Source organism: Dermacentor andersoni, chromosome 4 (genome assembly GCF_023375885.2).
Source record: "Dermacentor andersoni chromosome 4, qqDerAnde1_hic_scaffold, whole genome shotgun sequence".
NCBI lineage: Eukaryota > Metazoa > Arthropoda > Arachnida > Ixodida > Ixodidae > Dermacentor > Dermacentor andersoni.
In genome coordinates, this window is record NC_092817.1 from 91,327,243 (window position 1) to 91,347,146 (window position 19,904).

At 44.0% G+C, this 19,904-nt stretch overlaps 1 protein-coding gene across 7 annotated transcripts in view; it reads left to right on the forward strand.

Annotated features, from left to right (window-relative positions):
* Positions 1-19,904, forward strand: part of egg (SET domain bifurcated histone lysine methyltransferase eggless) — a 112,639-nt gene that overhangs the window by 69,904 nt on the left and 22,831 nt on the right. For all 7 annotated transcript variants that reach the window (XM_050183428.3, XM_055074024.2, XM_050183430.3 and 4 more), the window contains 9 exons: positions 2,711-3,030; positions 5,458-5,530; positions 9,306-9,367; positions 10,123-10,193; positions 10,396-10,520; positions 11,319-12,416; positions 16,125-16,350; positions 16,771-16,914; positions 18,149-18,466. In XM_050183428.3, coding sequence (XP_050039385.1) covers positions 2,711-3,030; positions 5,458-5,530; positions 9,306-9,367; positions 10,123-10,193; positions 10,396-10,520; positions 11,319-12,416; positions 16,125-16,350; positions 16,771-16,914; positions 18,149-18,466 — 2,437 coding nt within the window. The remainder of the gene's footprint in view (positions 1-2,710; positions 3,031-5,457; positions 5,531-9,305; positions 9,368-10,122; positions 10,194-10,395; positions 10,521-11,318; positions 12,417-16,124; positions 16,351-16,770; positions 16,915-18,148; positions 18,467-19,904) is intronic.

The following is a 19,904-nucleotide window of genomic DNA, read 5'->3' on the forward strand; positions in this document are numbered from 1 at the left end:
TTGGGAGGCTGTGTTTGGTGAAGCTTTCTTTGTGGCGGCTGAAGGTACAGACGCCGTGGTCTGTGTTGGCACTGTGGCACATGGGTGTACTAAAACAGCATTCTTAGCTTGCCTCTTTCTCTACATATTGTAAATGAAGGTGTCTTGAGCAGTGCTGTGTATTGCTGCATTGATTGAAGGTCAATCGCATTAACATCGTAGTTATTGTGAGATGCGTTCTGCCAGAATTTTTAAAGCTAATAGCATTTTCTTTTTTTTTTCGACAGTTATCGTAGTTGGCTGTTGGTGTTTAGAAAGGTTCATTGCCGAACGGCAACTGTCACAGCTCCTTAAGACGCACATGCCCTCCTCCTGCCCTACTGCTAGAGATGTTCTGGTTAACGGCTGTGTTCTCAATGGAATTATGCAATGAAACAACAAATGCAACCTAAATGTCCTCACTGCAACAAACATACGTTGCCAATCGCACTTTTACTTTAGTAATGCAAATAACTTTCTTGAAGTGTTTGGCTATTTGCTTACATTGGAAATACTTGTTGATGGTTTTCGCACTTTCTTTTATAAAGGCTGTTGCTTCTGGACTGGCACGTCTGCTACACCATTGGCATCTCTGTAGCACTCTGGCATTGTAGTAATAAGCTCCCTTTTGTACTTAGCAGGAAGCGCTGCGGCAGAGATGCAAGTAGTGCCGTTGTTCCACCGTGGCCGTCATAGATGGCTACCTCTGCGCATTTCGCAGTATAGTCGTTTTCGAATGGCGACATTTTCTATGGAGTAACTACTTCATACATTACAACTGCAACTTGTGGACGTAAAGCTGTGCCAAATTGCACATTATTTGTGTGCACCATTGTGCTTCTGTGTGGCTTCCGTCGCAAGCATAATCAGTGCGTTGTTGCCTCTGCTCCCACAAACGTATCACTCCGCTTGTTCGATGGCAAATAGGTTCAGGTCTGCCGCGGCTTCCACGTAATACGCCATGATTTGCGACATAAGCGTACGAGATCTAATGAATATGCGATGCATACATGTCTACTTCTTTCATCTATGGCGCACTGTGTTTTTGGTCACGAATGCGATCGGTAAGAGAAACCTCTTTATCCTCCGCACTGTTGCCTTCAGCTTCAGCATTTACTGAGGTCACTGCCATGTTGAAATCAGGCCGTGTGCCTCACTGTGCCATCAAGCTGACATGCAAGGTATTGATTGTTGTCTGCCCTCCCGTGCTCTACTAACATCCTTGATGGTATTTATCGCTGTGTCCAGAATTTTCGCGATGTTCTACTGACATTTTGTTCATAGTGTGTTGCTCTGCGGTGTGATTGGGTTCCTGTGAATTGCTGTTCACAGTGCAGCCACACGCAACATGTTTCCATGTACGTTGCATCTGTGTGCACTATTATTCATAGCGACAGATGTATATGCAGTGTTAAGCATTGGTCGCCTGCTTTGATCGTGCATAGGCCGTCGGTGCGTGCTATATCTCCTAAATGTTAGTACCTTCCCTTCCGCAAGGGGGCTCTACCATCGGGATGTGTTCAGTGCCACCGCCGGGTGCTTTTACATTGTTGACACGCAAATGCATGCACCCTCGGCGTGCACGCCCGCATGCACGTTTTGTTTATTGCTAGCAGTGACATAGACAATTTTTTTGGAGTGTGGGGACGCATTTTACTGGGGAAGGTGAAAGGGGAGGGGTACTGGGCAGGCCGTATTCGAACACAGAAATTTTGGGGGGGAGAGAGAAAAGGGGGGGGGGGGGGGGGGCACGTGCCTGTGTTTCTTGCATCGTTCTTGGTCATCAGAGAAACGTCCGTGCTGCAGCTGCATCGCGCTGTAGCCAGTTGTGTTACGATATGCATTTAATTGTAATGTCATATGTTCTCTCGTACACACCAGATAGTGCATCTAATTTAGCATTCTATACTATACTAGATGGCGCTATTAATGTCAAGCATTTTTGCCTCAAACCAGACACTTTGCCGTAGGCAGGTCCTGGCTGTGCCTCGTTCCATACCTCTTAATTAATAAATTTAATAATAACAATAATAATAATAATAATAATAATAAAAGTCCATGTACAATGGTAGAATAAGAATGAGAGGTCCCCAGCAGGTTAGCCTGATGCTTTACCCCTGAGACCACATACGCATGCATACTTTGTTCATATGCTAACTAGCGCTTTGAGACGATTGGTACAGATGCCAGTTTCCATTGGGCCACAGACGCAGAGATGGAACACCATGTCCGTATTAATGCTGTCCTTGTCATTTGTCATACACTGCATAGCAAGAAGTTGCTTATAAAAACCCATATGTGGCAACAATTTCTCTCATCATTGGCAGATGGTGCTTTGAGACACTGTGATATAGTGCCACCATCAGGATCGGCCTGCTTTTCCCAGTCTTTTCCCTGTTGCAGCTAGCATTTTGAGACGCTGAGTGACATTGTACTGCCTTCAGGATTGGCCCAAGTTAACATTTCTTCATCTGAGTACAGTAAACCAGTCGTAACGCCATTGCTGCCTTGCTGCTGTCATCACGCACACGATTGCTTGCTTTACACAAACATGCTGGCCGATCTAGTAATGCATTGCAGAGTCCCAAACGATGCTGTATAGTTCCCTGTAATATGCTTTGTGTAGCACTGATTCTTGCAGCACATGGGATCTGTATTCTTCTTTCTCACTGATTTTTTTTTCCTGGTGCAGGAAGAGCCTCCATAACACGGTTGAGGAGCTGGCAAGCACAAGCTGCTCTAGCGACACCATGACACTTGCCATGCAGAACGGCGAGGAGAAGGTGGCTGGTGGCCACCGTGCTGAGGACATCAATGGTGATGCATCTCCTGAGGCTAAGCGCATGCGCTTGGATGACAATGAACAGTACTTTGTGTGTGACTGCGACATCCTGGCCACCATTGATCGTGTTGTGAGCACACTTCATGTTGAGCAGATGTTCAAGGACGATGTCTGGAAGGAGGAAGTCCAAAAATTCTCCAATCGCCTGTGCAACATCGACAAACTAGAGCGTGAGTGGGCTTTTCTGTCTTCTTCTCCGCTTTCCATCTCTTTGGAAGCAACATTATAATGAGTAGGAATGCAAAAGAGTCCCTCAAGAGTGGCCCAATAAATGGACGTGTGAGGCTCATATGTAAAGCTGGCTCTGGCGGTATTTGTAGCTAACAGTACACTACAAACTAGGGAACTTTTATCTTGTTTTTCAACATCCATGTTTTTTTTTATTTACATAGCACTTGGTGGCTCTGTAGCAAACCCTATTGTGCACTCGTAAAAACTGGGCACACTTGAGGGCGTAATTTTACCAGACAACAATATTCATCATCAATCCTCTGTTTGCTTACACGTCCTTTAACGCTGTACATGTGGTAATATGCTGTCATGAATGTCCTGCACCATTAAGTGTCTCTCCCGTCGATACTGATCATATGGTCAACTTGAAAAAAATCTGGCTATGTACCATCATATGTTTCGCTTCACTTGATCAACAGCCAGATATTTTTTTCAAATCAAGCTTGATCACTGACATGATTCAGTATATTACCATGTACAATTCCTATGTGCAGAACTTGGTATCATTGCTATAAAAAAGAAGAATAAGAAAAAGAAAAAAATACCTACCAATCCTCCCAAATTTTTCGTATGGATTTGGGCCCATTTTATGATATTGTGGATGTTGCATCAAGTTTTGCAAAAAATGAATTTCATATGCAAAAAGGTTTCATGCGTCGTACCCCAAACTACTATCGGAAGTCTTCTGGTGGGAAAAGAGTGCAAGATTTGCCTCGAGTGAGCTTGAACAGACAAGTTCCTGATGCAGTTGCTGAAAAAGTTGCTGAACTAAAAGCAATGTGTTGCTTGTTGCTGTTTGATATACCAAATTTGTTGCTGCTTGTGTGATGCATCTAAATTTAAATCATCTTTAATGAAGTTTGTATTCCAGAAAAGGTATGCTGAGGGCACTTAAAAAATAAAATTTTAAAAAAGGTGCGCTATAGTCAGCATGGCCTTATGAATTGCGTGTCAGCAGAATTTTATGGATTTTAAAGTTTGCAGGTTGGCAGATGTGACAGTTGCATATATCTCAGTTTTGTGTAAGCTGAACAAAGCTGTATTTTTTTTGTGTTAAGAAATACATATCTAAATGTCAGGCCACACTACAGTCGCCGACCGTTTATTCGAATCTCATGGGGACTGCGCAAATGTCCGAATAAACAGGTGTCCGAAAGAGCAGATTAAGAAAAAAAAAGAAATCCTTTATTTCCACGCACTTATTCGGGCTTGGCAGTAGTATTGAAGAAATCCTGAATGCGCCATTGCACGCTGTTCCTTTTACGCGCAATCAGATAAGCCTGAATCTCGGAGAGGGTTGTACGGTCATTATAGGCGGCTGAAAGCAGAGTCACAGCTTGTACATGCTCCGCATGTGACGGCAGCGTAGCACATGGTGCGTCATCTTCCGACTCGGAGTCATCGTCCGGCGGCGCAGCAGAAACCTGATGAATGATCTCGCCGTCATCGAGTTCTGCGTATGTCAGTATAGCAGTGTCAGCACCTGTGAAACTGTCAGGTGAGATGGTGTCCGGAATCGCAATGCAACTACTGCGCAAGTCTTGGCAGAACATTTTCGGCGTCAGTAGGGAGCACATCGGAAGGCGACAAATCCTAGGCCTCCCGGCACCCGCTTGCCGGAATTCCCCAGCGCAGTCTGCGCGGGCACTGTTGGCACCATTAGACACTTGATGCGATGTTTCCGTATGTTGCGTTGGATCACCGCAACCTCGACACAGCACACAAAGCAAACACCACGCCGTCATGCCGACACCAGTCGCACAAACGAAAAACGTGGCCTATTCGCAGCGTCGTGCAAGAAGAAAGAAACAAATCAGCTGCTGCATTGTCTTGACATGGCTTACTAAGCTGTAACCGGAATTGCTGTAGCCACTTTATTGAACCAGGCAGAAACAATGATGATGAGCGGGGATTTACAGTAGCGCCACTTCGTGGGGCAGCAAGGAAGCTCCGTTCAGCACAAAAATGGCGTTCAGCAAGTCGAACTATGCACCAGCAGAGTCGGTGCATGGTGCTCTCAATCTAGTTGGCTCAAGGAGTGTCCAAAAAATCAGACGAGAGGTTGCATGGTGCCTGAACTTTCGGCAGTTGTTATACATTATGGTCTATGGGGAGAATGGCGGTGCCGCGAAGTAGACCGAATAATTGAGCATGTCCGAATTTTCGGAGTCTGAAAAATCAGTCGGCGACTGTATTCCTATGGCTAACTGGCAAGTATGATAATCAACTAATTTACCACTGTTAACCTTTACTACATGTTGTATTTCTTTACTGCTGTAGTCTGTCTAATGTTCTTTCTTGAATCCATATTCTCTTCATGCCAGTAATGTGCGCATGTGCAAATAACTTTTTTTATTCCCGTCTAGGTGAATTCATTCATGTCGACATTGCATTCGACAAGATGGAGCGCGACCTCCAGAAGCTGAAGGAAAAAAAGAGGTATAATGTTTAAGTGCGATCATGCTATTCTGTCACTGCAATATTGGGTGCATTAATGCCTTAAGTATTTTATTATTTTCACCAATAGTGACCTTATTATGCTTTTTTTTTTCGTCATGGCTTATTTTCAAACTTTACTCCAACAAAAAGCCTTCTAAAGCTTCTTCAACCAATTTGCTTCATGTCTTAAGCACGAAAATACTGCACCACTGTCCAGCCAAGTCAATGTTGTGTTCGCTTTCCAAAACATAAGTTAAGTAGAAGAAACAATGAGAAGACTATCATCCTATTAGTTCGAAGGACAGAACTCTAGTGCATTGCTTTCACAGCTGGTTTTCTGCAACACTGGAGCTAGCATGTGGAACACTTGCTCCACACTGATGAGCTTTTAAACTTACAATTTCTGTGCTTCAGCATTAACAACATTGAAACATTTCCTGAGTTAATTGTTTGGCCCTCTCCTGCTGAAGCTGTGAGTATCTATAGGGCTAACGTATGAGCCACAGTTATGCCAAACAGTAGCAGAAGCAGTTTAAGAATGAAAGTGTTTTCCTTACCCATTCTATCACTAACATTTAAATAAGCTAAGGCTTACTTTGCAAATCTGGCAAGTGAAAGGCCTTAGGCTGTCATGTTGATCAATATTTTCGACTCTTATTACGGCTCCTGTCAAGAGCTCCTGGTTGCACTCACTCATGTGTCTGGTACTGGGCAGTAAGGTTGCAGGTTTGGAAGTCGCATTAAGTTGCAAGAGTTAGTGCCAGACTGAATGGTCAACAAGTATAGTACATAAAAAGAGTGCTTTGGTGTTCCTGTCTCAATTTTTTTATAGCAAGCCAGCACATTTCTAAATTTCTAAATTGGGATTTGAGAGTGTGCTTTAAGGATTCACAATAAGCAAATCAGTGTTGTAGCTATTGATACGATGGCACTTTAGGGGTAACGTGTTTAAGACACTAGTAGTGAACAACAGTTTCTACACTTGCATCATGCTGATACAGTCTACGCTCGTTGCGGACCTGCATACAACAGACTTTCGGATATAACTGACTATATTTCAATCTTAGTTTGGTCTGCCCATCTTATTAATGCAACGAAGTTCGCTTTTAACGGATCGCGCTATAACAGACTATCGGCTACAGCGGACAAAATTAGTGGCAATTTTTTTTTAATTTGGGCATATAAAACATACTTTTGCTGTGTCGACACGGACTGGCTACTGACTTGTGAGGGTCAACCGGTTTTTGCAACTCAATATCTTGCGCGCGAGGGAGGAAGGAAAGCGGGACGGAAGCGGTTGTCTTTCGCGTGCGAGGTACAGGGTGGGGGGTGGGGGGGGGGGGGAGGCGAGGGAAAGAGAGGGGGGGTTTACTCCGGTGGCTGCTGTTAATGGTGCTGCTGCACAGGCGCTGTATCTTGAAAATGATCTGCGATGTGGACAAGTGCACGCCTGCCTGGGCGCCATACTTGAAAGTGGTCTGCATAGTGTACAAAGTGCATGCGAGCCTCATCTTTAAAGCGACCTGCAATGTGGGCAAAGTGCGCCCAGTGCTGGTAGCTTTGTATGTGCTATGCTTTCAACGTTTAGTTTGCATTGAAGCGAGAGACAGCAAATTAAGCAAGCACGGCAGCAGCAGCGAGCGAATTGACCTTCATGCTATCGCAATCGATGCTTTGTCTTTCGAGCAGAACTGCGGCTTTTTTCGTTTGTTTTTTACTTTGGATGTTCATCACTCACTTTTTGCAATAAAGTTAGACATAGCGACGAAAATTTCTGAACCAAGGCATCTCGGATATTACAAACTTTGGATAAAATGAAAATTTTTTTTCCGATTATCAGGGTCCGTCGTAGCCAGGGTCGGCTGTATTTCCATTGAGCAGTCTGTGGCATTAGGCAAGGCTATGCTACTGAGAAGGGCAAGCTGGGAATAGTGAGTGGAGGCGAGCAACCCTACCATTTCCATTGCAGAAAGGCACTGCACTTTGGATGTATAAAAAAAATGTATAAAAGCTGTGTCTTACCAGTATTCACGTACGGGGCAAAAACCTGGAGGCTTACGAAGAGGGTTCTATTTAGATTAAGGACGACGCAACGGGCTATGGAAAGAAGAATGATGGGGGTAACGTTGAAGGATAAGAAAAGAGCAGATTGGGTGAGGGAACAAACGCGAGTTAATGACATCTTAGTTGAAATCAAGAAAAAGAAATGGGCATGGGCAGGACATGTAATGAGGAGGGAAGATAACCGATGGTCATTAAGGGTTACGGACTGGATTCCAAGAGAAGGGAAGCGTAGCAGGGGGCGGCAGAAAGTTGGGTGGGCGGATGAGATTAAGAAGTTTGCAGGGACGACGTCGCCACAATTAGTACATGATTGGGGTAGTTGAAGTATGGGAGAGGCCTTTGCCCTGCAGTGGGCATAACCAGGCTGATGATGATGACTGCACTCTGGCACTTTCAATGTTGAGTTTTTTCGGTGCCGATGCAGCCCCAATGTCGGGCATTCTTCATGGATATTATAAAACAAACACAATAGTTTATTTTCAGTAATGCAGGAACCAAAAAATGACTCTGGATAATGGCAAATGGTACTCTTAGTATGGTCCTCACATTCCTGTTTTTACTTTCTGTTTCCTACCTAGTTTCGTTCTGTCTCATGCGCTTCCACGATAGCGGCATCATTTCAGTGTTACAAAAGAAGAAAAGAAAGAACTGAAAAATTTATAAACGCATGACGGATGGCAGAAACACGCAAGCGTGGTGGCTTTGTGCTATGGCATGAATATTTGAATGAAGAATTGCCATGGTAGCGGTGCACAAAGTCCGGGAAGCACCCCTCTTATTTGTGGATGCAGCGCAATAACAAAAACGCAGGCTGAGCAAACAGAGAGTAGAAATATGCTTCTGAAAATAGTACACAACAAATGGCAGAACTACCTTGAAGTGCACCAACATTGTGTCACTACGCACATATGACTGTAGAGAGTGGAGAGCGTATGGGTACGTAAGCGACATGGCTGGACAGAAATGCGAGAACCTACTGTTATGTTAGTGACACTGAATGGGTGAAAGAAAGAAAAAAAGCTGCAAGTTTAATTGAATGTAGTACTGAACAAAAGCTGTTTCTACTTCTCACTCTGAGTGAAAGTGCAAATTTCTAGTGCACTAATGATTTGGTGTAAACTCTTGAAAGCAGTTTTGATGGCTGAAGGGAGGTTTTAAAACCACTCTCCTCTGGCTCACTTGCTGTGGCGGTATTTTGCTGTGCATCGCGATAGATGGTGACTTGCATACTGAAGTATGCAGCCTTCAAGAAATCTTTTAAGTGCATAATGACTAACATTTTTGTGTCACATACAAATGTAATGACATTCTTGCTGCAAAGCTTTTCTTGAGTTTGAAGTTTGTTTACCTTAAACAGCCAGAACGAAAATGCACAGCTTACCTGAATAAGTGTTGAGGGAGATTCAAGCTACAAGCATTAGTTTTTGCATATGCTTGTTAATCATCATGGCTCTTAGTGGTAAACGACACCAGAGAACACAACAGACAAAAAGAAAATGGGGGTGATCAAATTTGGTGCTGGCACCAAGTCCAAAATGCTTATCTGAGGTTCAGATCACATTTAGGGACAGCATTGTTGCAATAAGCTGTAAGCCATCAAAGAGTTGTGTGTGATCCTCTTTACAAGTATCTGAGCATGAGATAAAGATTTTATATTTTAAATGAGGTATTGGTGTTGTCATGTCTTTTTTCTCTTTTTCCTTTTTTGCAGACTTGAAGAAAAAACATTGTTGTCCCCTCCTGAACTTCACTTTTTTGATGTGTTCGTCAATGGTAAGCACTCTTGCCTCAGGCAACATATGTTTAGGTTCAGCTAGCACAGTACTACCTTATTTAACCAAGACTGTAAATGGCAATTAAATTAGAGGTCACATTCTGTATGTGTGTGCTCTGAGGCATGGTGATAAGTGAACATCGCAATGATAGGTATACCATTTGTGTGATATTAGGTTGGAAGGGCAGAACTTCCCATCTCCTACAGTTATGCAAATGGTGGCTGTTATAGTAGTGAATGTTCTGCCATCATTTTGTTGGTTATTGACATAGCATATGTAATGTTGCAGCATCTGAAGTGTTTTGACATTGCCGCAGCCATATAATGTTGTGTGCTATGAATTGTGCTGCAGAAGAGCATGAAATTAGCCTAGTTGGCTGGTGCCTAACATGGCAAACAGTACAGATGATGGGATGAAAGATAGATGTACTGTGCACATATTCTGTTTCTGTTCCCTGTGCATCTGATTGTGCTGTTAGTGGCGTCAACTGCTAACCAGTTAGCCCTGTTGTTTCATCATTCTGCACTGATGATTTCCTCGTTGCGATTTTCAATTTGTGGCTGCATATTGAGTATCCTGAAGGAAGGAACCACAGTCAAAGCTTCAGTACTTGTGTCAGACTAACTTTGTTTAAATTCAAACTGCCAGATGTAGCCTCTCCTGTGCTGTCCCAAAATATTTTCTTTTGTTTCTCAAGAGCCAGTTTTGCATTTGCTGTAACAATGTTCAGATGAGTTTTTCTTTACTCCTTAGCTGACCGTGGCTTCAAGAAGCCAGATGCCATGTCTCCCAGGAGACCAGCTCCATCTTTGACAACGCATTCGGTGAGCATGGTGTTCAGAGCATTTGACAGTGGAGTGAAATTCTTTTTGGCCAATGTGTAGTCAGGCATAGTCAAGGTATGGCAGGCACGTCCAGCTTAATGAGTGTCTCAATGGGTTGTGTCCTTAACTTGTTCTGAGGTATATTGTGAGACCTTCCCGTCTAGCATAATCTCACGTCCGCTCATTCTATATTTCAATTTAGCCAAGGAATTCCGGTACTACATCTAAGACACCCATTGGTTTGGATGAGATAATTCCTGTTGGTCCTGTTGGCAAGTACACACCAGCACCCCACAACCTTCCTCCAGAGGGTCCAATTGTTCGCAAGTATGTCCTTGATCTTTAATTTGTGAATAGATGCTTTTTCTGTGACATGACCTGCATGTGCTGTACCATAGCCTTCTGTATCATTTAGTATGCCTGCTCAGTTGCATTAAAGTGTGTGGGGTCCATGAGGCAGTGCCAGCTTCACAGGCATTTTAAGCCTGTTGTCATCAGAGTGTGTAAATGTTGGCTGTACACTGCTACCGCTCTTCACTTACACATGCAGCACTATGAGCAGCAGTGACATGTTATAATTAAAGTGGTGTCATGCTATGTGGCTCTGCAAACTGTGGTCAACATCTGGGAAAGTGGCGCCCTCTAAGCGATTTCACAGTTTTGTTGGGACAGGCATGGGATTGTAAAAATACAGGAAACGAGGATTGAGCCTATGCAAAGCATGTTGAAGGTGGCCGGGCACATTCATTTGATCAGTCATAAGAGGATGAACCATTTCATTGTTGAAGAGCACCTCACCAGTCATGATTGTCCAACATTCTGTTATCATTACCTCAGCTTCTTATAACAGCATGATATTCAGTTCACTTAGTGATGATTTTTCAGAGTCTTTTAAACTGTTGCTTTGTTGGTTGCTGCAGTAGGAAATTACTACTCGACCACGTGGGTGTCGCTGAGGCCTACATGACCTGCAAATGGATGTGTGTGCTTTTTTTGTGCTGTGAGTTTGTGCGAGTTTGTGCCTCCCTTGGAGAAAGTAAAACTGTATAGAGTGGTGTGTGAAAAACTGAACCTGAAGACTTGCTTATGGGTTGCTTACGGGTCTGGTCATTTGGTTACTTCCAGGGAACTGGATATCTCATCTAAAGTCCTGGCCACCCGCAATTTTCCACTGGGTGTCTTTTACAAGGCACGCATCATCCAGATTCAGGACACCAAAGAGGCCGGCTCTGAGCCAACATATCGAGTCAAGTTTGAAACGCGCAAGGCAAATGCGAGTGCTCGTGCCCTCAAGTGGTACCACAGGCGAGAAATGGCGTACGCCGAGCGAGCCACTGTCATTCTGCCAGTGGGCACGCGAGTGGTGGCCACTTACTCGGATGAGTCAGCACCCCCTCGTCAGTCATTGTATGCGGGACTCATTGCAGAGCCACCGAAACCCTTGAACCGGTACCGGTACCTTGTGTTCTTTGACGATGGCTACGCACAGTACGTGGATATCGACAAGGTGTTTGTGATGTGTGGTTCCTCTCGGGATGTGTGGGAGGACATGTACCGTGATGTGCGTGACTTTGTGCGTAGCTACCTCGAGAAGTACCCAGAGCGACCAATGCTGCGGCTGCGCAAGGGCCAGACGGTCAAGACTGAGTGGAATGGCAGCTGGTGGATGGCGCGAGTGCTCACGGTGGATTCCAGTTTGGTTAAGATGTCGTTCGAAGCGGACAACCGCACTGAGTGGATCTACCGTGGCTCGACAAGGTTTGCGCCGCTTTACACGGCGCTCAACCAGTCAATGCAGAACACGGCTGCCTCAGGGGGCCGTGTGCGCCGCCACAACCTGGTGCCAGTCACAAACAAGCAGCACCGGCCGTTTGTTCAGTACACGCGCACACTGGAGGATGAACCAGCTAAGGGCGTCGACATCGATGACAGCGGAGAGGATGCGGCTAAGAAGGTGTCAACGCGCAACGTTGCTCGCAAGTCGACCACCCATGACCGCAAGATCGGTGAGGAGGATGACAGCGCGAGGAATGCGTTCGGTGTTCTCCTTTCTCAGGCTGGCGTGCGAGAGTTGCATCTACCAGACGCCAAGGAGGGTGCTGTGTACAAGCACAATTTGTACAAAGCACACCAGTGTGCACCAGGATGCCTGAAGAAAGATGATCCGGATGCCTACTTGGGAAAGAATCCCCTCTCCATTCCATGCTTGCTTGGCTGGAAAAGGTGTGTCCCCCTAATATCTGAGCACTCTTTAGTTGCTGCATGGGCATGAATATATTGTGAGCTCCTTCTTTCTTCTTTCATAATTTCCAACATAAAACACTAGCCTTATATTATTGTTGGGGATTGCGATCGGGCACAGTGGACATACAAATACGCAGGCATAGTAGGGTTGCCACCTCTTCCGAGAAAAAAGAAAAAGGAATGTCACCAAACTATGACTGTGTGTGTGTGTGTGTGTGTGTGGGGAGGAGGTGCCAACATATCTGTTGTCTGGTATGTATTAATGCCAGAGAGGGTCTGTAATGCAGCTTATAATGTGCCAATTTATAAAGAACTGCAGAACTGGCAAATGATGTGGTGTGGGTTAAGCAGGCAGCCAGCACTGTGACAAAGAAAAGAAAGACTGCAGCAAGATGGAAACCATATTGCATGCATGCAAATGTGCACGCACACATGCACACACACTTTTTTATGCACTGAACCTTGGGCTGTCAAGCTTATAACATGGGAGGTAGCCAACTAAGTTGACTTCCCCACACACCTGGGTGCAATGTGGTGCAGCATGGTGCTTTAGCAGCAATAGTTACTGACAATCAAGAGGAGCTAAGAGGAGACTATGTATAGTTTTAATACACAGTGTGTAGGCAGTCATCTGAAAAACGACTCGCTGTGGTGGCCTAGTGGCTTTGGTGTTGCTCTCCTAAGTCTGAGGGTGTGGGATCAAATTCCAGCCACGGTAACCACATTTAAATGGGAAAAAAGAAATGCGAAAATGCCTGTGTACCATGCATTGGGTGTACATTAAAGAATTCCAGGTGGTCAAAATTATTCCGGAATCCCCCCTCTGGCATGCCTCAATCAGTATTGCGGTTTTAGCATGTATAACCCCCAAGGGGTGGCTGAAAGCTCAGTTGAGTGGCATGCTGCGATCAATAGTGATGCACATTTTTAAAACCTTATAATAACTTACACACTTTATGCGGAGCACTTGGATGCATCAATTAATGATCAGAAGAACTGACCCTAACGGCTAAGTACATTTGTACAAAATCGTCCAAATCATTTCGGGTCCCTTTATGCATAAAAGACCAAAAGGCTTGCAGCTCCCATTGTGAATGCTCTTTTCTTGATTTGTATTACATGTTGCAATAAGTTCCTTTATATTGGTGCCACATTAAGTTTAGAATTCTTTAACCCTCATTTCCACTTATGACATTTGTTATGACAATGAACTTGCTCGGAATGTTTGTGTTGATCGGCACCATGGCATTAGGGTTGGCCTGCTTTTCTATTTGACGTCCTTGAAGTCAGAGATACCATTTTGATGCTGTTGCTCCTTTCATCTTCTGATTTCACTGCATTTGATATGCCCACTTGCTAACACACAAACACATTCATGCTTGCAAAAAGGAAGTTTAAAAAAACGCAACCACTTGAGATGTTTCTATCACTACCTTATGATGATACTAGTGTTCACAGTTTTAGCAAATTAAGGCCATTTTTTTATTTTTATGTTTTCAGTCTCACTTGTGGCACAAACTGACCATATTGTCATGGTGTTCAACCTTACTTCGTGATAACATTATTTAAGAAGCAGCAGAAGATGCCTTTTTCCTTTATTGCACGCCCAAAATGAAATTTATTGCAGATACAAATACACATGATATACTAGCTACCAAGTTCACAAATTCTGGGAGAGTAATAGACAAGAACCTCGCACCTTGCACCATCGATACCTTGGTACCACATGCCAAAAGCCATAGATATCAAGCTCCCATCTAGCACAAAACGTTCAGAGAGCTCAATGTTGCGGTAATCTTTTAAAATACAATGGAAAACTGTCTGCCTCATTGCTGGCTGAATGGCGGAGTGTGCTGACTGTTCTCTGTTTCATACTTAGCTGGTACTGCTGTGAAAGCTATGCTGAAGCAGCACAGTCATAGAAATAAGCACAAGGTCGTGTGGTCAAATCCCGGCCACGGCGGTCACATTTCGGTAGTGGCAAAATGTGAAAACACTCTTGCAATTAAATTTAGGTGCATGTTAAAGAATCCCACGTGGTCCAAATTGTTTCAGAGTCTATGGCATGCCTCATAATCAGATCTTCGTTTTGGCATGTAAAACTCCATAATTAAAATGTTTTTTTAAGTCAGAAATCTCACTGTGTTTCACAGTGCACTTGTTTTTGATCTGTGATGCTTTCTGTGGAATAACTGCTTCATATATTACAGCTACAATGTGTGGACGCAAGGTTACAACAAATCATCTATTATTTGTTTACCTTTCTGATCCCAGTATGTGACATAGACTATGTCTTGGTCGCGGGTGCAAGTGACACGTTATGGCTGCTGGTGGCAGAAGTATGCCCTGCTCAATTGGTTGTAAATAGGTTCAAATCTGCATCACCTTCCACATAGTAATTAGTTAACATTTTGTGACATAAAAGTATGAGACCTAATGTTGCATTAACTTACGTGATGCATACCCATATCTTTTGTATGTGACGTATTTTCTGGCCTCAAATCTAGCAGTGAAAAAGGCCTCTCTAGCCTTCGTAGCATTGCCTACTTTGTGTTGAACAGAATATAGCCTGACTTGTCTTAGGCAGTTCTTGCGAATAAGTGTCCAAATCATGAATGCCAGTTCACCACACTTAAATGAGGCTGATCACATTAGAGACATGTGGCACTGGCTACTCAAGTAATGACATTAACCCCTTATGGGCTAATAATTGTTTTTGAAATATGGTATGATTCATTTTGATAGTACGAAATGCTTCAAAAACACGTTTAAAACTCGCAAAGATCTCTGGAAACGTATGTAAAATAATAGGTGCTTATGTTTTATTATGAACAATTGACCTTACTCCTTGTAACTTCATGAAAAGGATTGTTTTCGTCCACTGATGCTGGGTAAACTACTGCATACTACCAGCTGTATGATAGCACTCATAACACGCCACTTTCCATAAGGCTTTTTCACATCACCTACACCAGATTCCGGTTTTCTTGCAAATGTTCTTCCTCTTGCTGTTCCTTTTTACATAGTAGACAATGCAGTGGTGCATTGGGGTCACTGTACTCCATCTCGCAACTCATTTGCTGTGCTGTGGAAGCTGCAGGATTCCTTCGCCAATAAGAACGTCCAATGCCTATCGAGCTGTCTTCATCCACACCGTGCCATTTGTTCAGTGGCTGCTGAATTCGTGACATGCGACGTGCATACGCACATGTCCTAACATGTCACATATCACTAAAACATATGATGTGCCATGCGGAAACAAAACTCTCTAATCAGACAGTTACACCCAGAACTATATTACGCTGAGCAAGGAGATTGCCTGTGTGCACGTTATACCTTCGGCAGCGATGCAAACGACTTGTGAGATGGAGTATAGCTGCCATCTAGTGTGAAAAAGTCTTTTCAATAAAAGTGCTGACGATAGAACAGCTATTGCCATCTAGGTTTCAGAACAAAAGACACCCTTTGATGGCCTCTTTTCAATCATGAGTCATTCAGAAAGTGGTGAAATACCCAAGACAAGGTTAGCTCATCACAACCCAAAAAGTGGCAGTCGCTTGTGTTGAACTGAGGTCGTCCAGATCCCTGTAGGGGTTAAGAAAAGCAAGGGCTGTAGACGGACACTTATGCCATCAACTTTGCCTTGAAGGCACGGCTATTAATATATGTTAATTTTGTCCACCGCAGGCATATCGTGAAGCAGAGCAAGAAAAGCAAGCGGAGAGTCGTCTATATTGCACCCTGCGGGAGGCGATTAAGGGACATCACCGAAGTTGCTCACTACTTGAACCTCTGCAAGTCGCTACTGACTGTTGATCTCTTCTGCTTTGACAGCCTTGTCAATGTTTTCTGTCAGTTTGTGCCTGAGACGGTGAGGACCTTTGTTGAAGACATCACCTATGGCAAGGAGCAGGTACGTTTGCACCACGTTTGTCATCAACTATAACTGATAAAGTATAGTGGAGCAGTTGAATGGCATAGAAAGTGTATTCATTTGCAGAAAGGATGCATTGGTCAATTTTCAAAAGCAGCGACTACTGGAGCCACCAGACCATGTTGTAGTGCTGTCACACAACACGATTCTTACACTCAGTTTTGCACTCGGTTCCTGCTTATAGTGAGGTGCATCCACTCCGTGCATCAATACAAATTGTAACAGCATCCGTAAGCAATGTGCTGTAAAGCAGTGTTGCTGTACAATTGAAGCGTTGTTCCAGTGGCAGTCTAAATACCGTCGCTGCAGTTGTTTGTTGATGCCATTTGATTGCTTTGCATGCATCTATAAAGTAAAAAGATGCAACCACAGTAAAGTTTTTTTTTTTTACTCTGGCAGGTGCCTGTGACGAGTGTAAATAGCATTGACGACGTGTACCCTCCATTTGTTGAATATTCGTCTAAACGTTATCCTGGGAAAGGTGTGGAGCTCAACTTGGACCCCGATTTCCTTTGTGGCTGTGACTGTGAAGATGACTGCCAGGTGAGGGCTATTTTCTGGCAGACATTTTCTGGTAAACATTACTCAATAATACTTACTTACCCAACAGCACTTGAATCCAAGATGCGAACGGGCCCTTGAAAGCCATTGAAATTGAAAACTGAATTTTCAAGCCCATGGTAGTCCTGGAATTCCCCCCACCCTTTAAGAACTCTTGAGCTATTTGGATAATGCAGAAAAAGCCTGATTATGCGACCTGGTTTTCAGGGTGGGTGAGCATGGTGCTGGCAAATGCCACAGCGAAACGATGCTTTTAAAATTTAAAACTGGTGCGCGAGTACAGCCATTTTGCTGTAAATGAGTTGTGTGAAATTAGAGATTCCCACAGTGGATGAGAGAGAAGAAGGAAGTGCTGGTTCGCTTTTTAGTTTGACACTGCTTTCTTTGTTGTCTTGTGCCATCGTTCATTTCGCTTCCTTTTGTGCCGCCTGTCGCTTTGATTTTCTGGTCACGGTGTGGGTCTAGGGTAACATTCTTTTCATGTCTATTGTCATTGACAAGGGGCAATGATTGACACGAGGGCCAAGACATATTGCTCTGTATTGTGATAGACTGTATTGTGAATTTAATGCATATATATTAGCAAAGAAGTGAAAAGTGCAATAAAGATGCATCATGTTCTATGCAATGGTATCCTTGAAGATTAATTGAAAGGGCCTTGAAAAGTCCTGGAATTTTTGTCTTGAAAACTTGTACGAATCAGGGGCAGCTGTGCTCTTGCTGGTCAATGCAAAGTTCACAGCTATTCTCTTGACTTTCCTGCAGGGCTCCTTCCATTGCCCCCTGAACGTGCTCAATATTTGTGAGAGTGCCATATTGGATAGAAGATTGTGGTCTTTGCAAGCAGAACTCCGAAAGGTGTTCCACGGTTTTCAAGGAAGTGCTGAGATGGTTTTCACGTTTAATTAAGCGAGCCAGAGAGGTACAACAGCTGGAAAAGAGTGATGAAAACTTGTCGCACCCAGTTGTAACCAATTAAGCAAATAGCTTGTCAGGAACACAGAAATGGCAGTCCTATGCAGGAGAAAAAGGGTGGTGCTACAGGAATTCTGCGGTATGGGTGGAAGGCCAAAGCTGAAAAAGAGTATTGATGTCACAATACTCCCCCCCCCCCCCCCCCTCATATGTATATATATATATATATATATATATATATATTTATATATAGCTGAGCTATTGGACAAAATGTACATGTACCACAATGTACATCATGCAGGACCGGGAGAAGTGTAGCTGCCAGCAGTTAACCATTGCAGCGACTGAGGCCCTGACAAGTGGCAGGAACTCTAATGCGGGCTACCACTACCGTCGGCTGCAGGAGCCACACATCACAGGAGTGTACGAGTGCAATTCGCAGTGCCACTGCTCGCGCAGCTGCTACAACCGTGTGGTGCAGAATGGCCTGCGCGCCCGTCTGCAAGTCTTCAAGACTGAGAAGCGGGGCTGGGGCATCCGGTGCCTCGATGACTTGCCCATGGGAAGCTTCATATGTGTCTATTCCGGCCAACTACTAAATGAGCAGGCTGCCAATGAGGTGTGTATAGTGCTTCATTGTGTTGATTGAGGGCTGCCAGGCAGGGGTGGCACTTACGCATGGTGCAACAAGACCACTTATCTAGTTGATGCAAGATAACAGTGTTGCTTGGCATCAGTGCTTGATATTAGCTGGTTGTTGTACTGCTATGTTAGCTCGGATGTTAGAAAAGTTAAAACCCAAAGCCTCATTTGCCTAGCTTGATGCTATATGCACTCTTTCATTAGTATCTTTTAATGAGCACAGTTGAACCTTGTTGTAACAGTCTCATCCGGCACGAAAATAATTTCATTTTGTCTAATTTTCATTATAAGCACACATTTGTTACTTGAACAGAAGCTTCAAATTGCAGAAATTGCACCTTGGTCGAATGACTGGAGGGCTGCTGTCATGTTCGGCAGCAGGAATTCTGTCCGTACAGCTTTTAGATTCTTGGTGTGTTCATGTGCAGCACAGTTGTGCACAAACAGGAGAACTTTTTGATTTTGCTGTTCACGCCTTCTGTCCAACTTACAGACATACTCTTTGAATCACTGCTGCATTAGCCAAGCCTTCTTGTTCATATTGTACAGAACAGGTAGGGTTGCCCTCTTAAAACATGTTGGATTCTTCGACTTTCCTATGACGCGCATTGGAAGTTGTTCTCTGTCCGACATGTTGCTTCTGACGAGGACATTCAGCTATTCTTTGCTTTGTTTGACACAATGGCAGAGGTCATCAGCAAAGGCAAGCATTTTCCCTGAAAGCACTGTGTTAAACAAAACAGTCTTATCACAGTTGAAAATGCTCTCGAGCATGAACTGCTGCAACAGAGGCCGCAGCTGAATCATTGACAGCACTGCTTTCACTGCACATATTCTTGTACCGGAGGTCATTTCACTTTTTGAAATTCCTCAACCACCCATCACTGAACTTGGAAGTTCTCGACGCTCATTTGAAGTGCAAGAGCTTCTGCCTTTTCTTTCATAATGTAACTGGAAATCGCCACCTGCTTGGTGATCATGGCATTTAAGCGCACAAGAATAGGTTCCTCAAACTTTCGGTAGACACCCTGACTCCTGTTCTTTTTTCAGCCCTGGTTGATTTTCTGGCTGCTTCCAAGGTCTTCACTTTATTTTTGAGAAATTCTGATATCCTCTGGTTGGAAATGTCGAACTTCTTGACCACTTCAACTTTTGACCGGCCACTCCGGCTTTTGACCAGCCACTCCGAACTTTTCTGATGATGGTGGCTTTCTTTTCTATCATCAACCTACGGTAGTGCTTTCTGTGCTTTCGAGCCATCAGTGAGGATGACGAAGGTGGAGTCAGTGCCATTGCTGACACTGACAAATCCTATAAATGAAAAACTCAGCACCAAACAGCAGGGAGTTTGGTATTGAATGTGAAAGCAGCTTGGCCTAGTGTTGCATAACGCATGACGGTACAACATGACCATG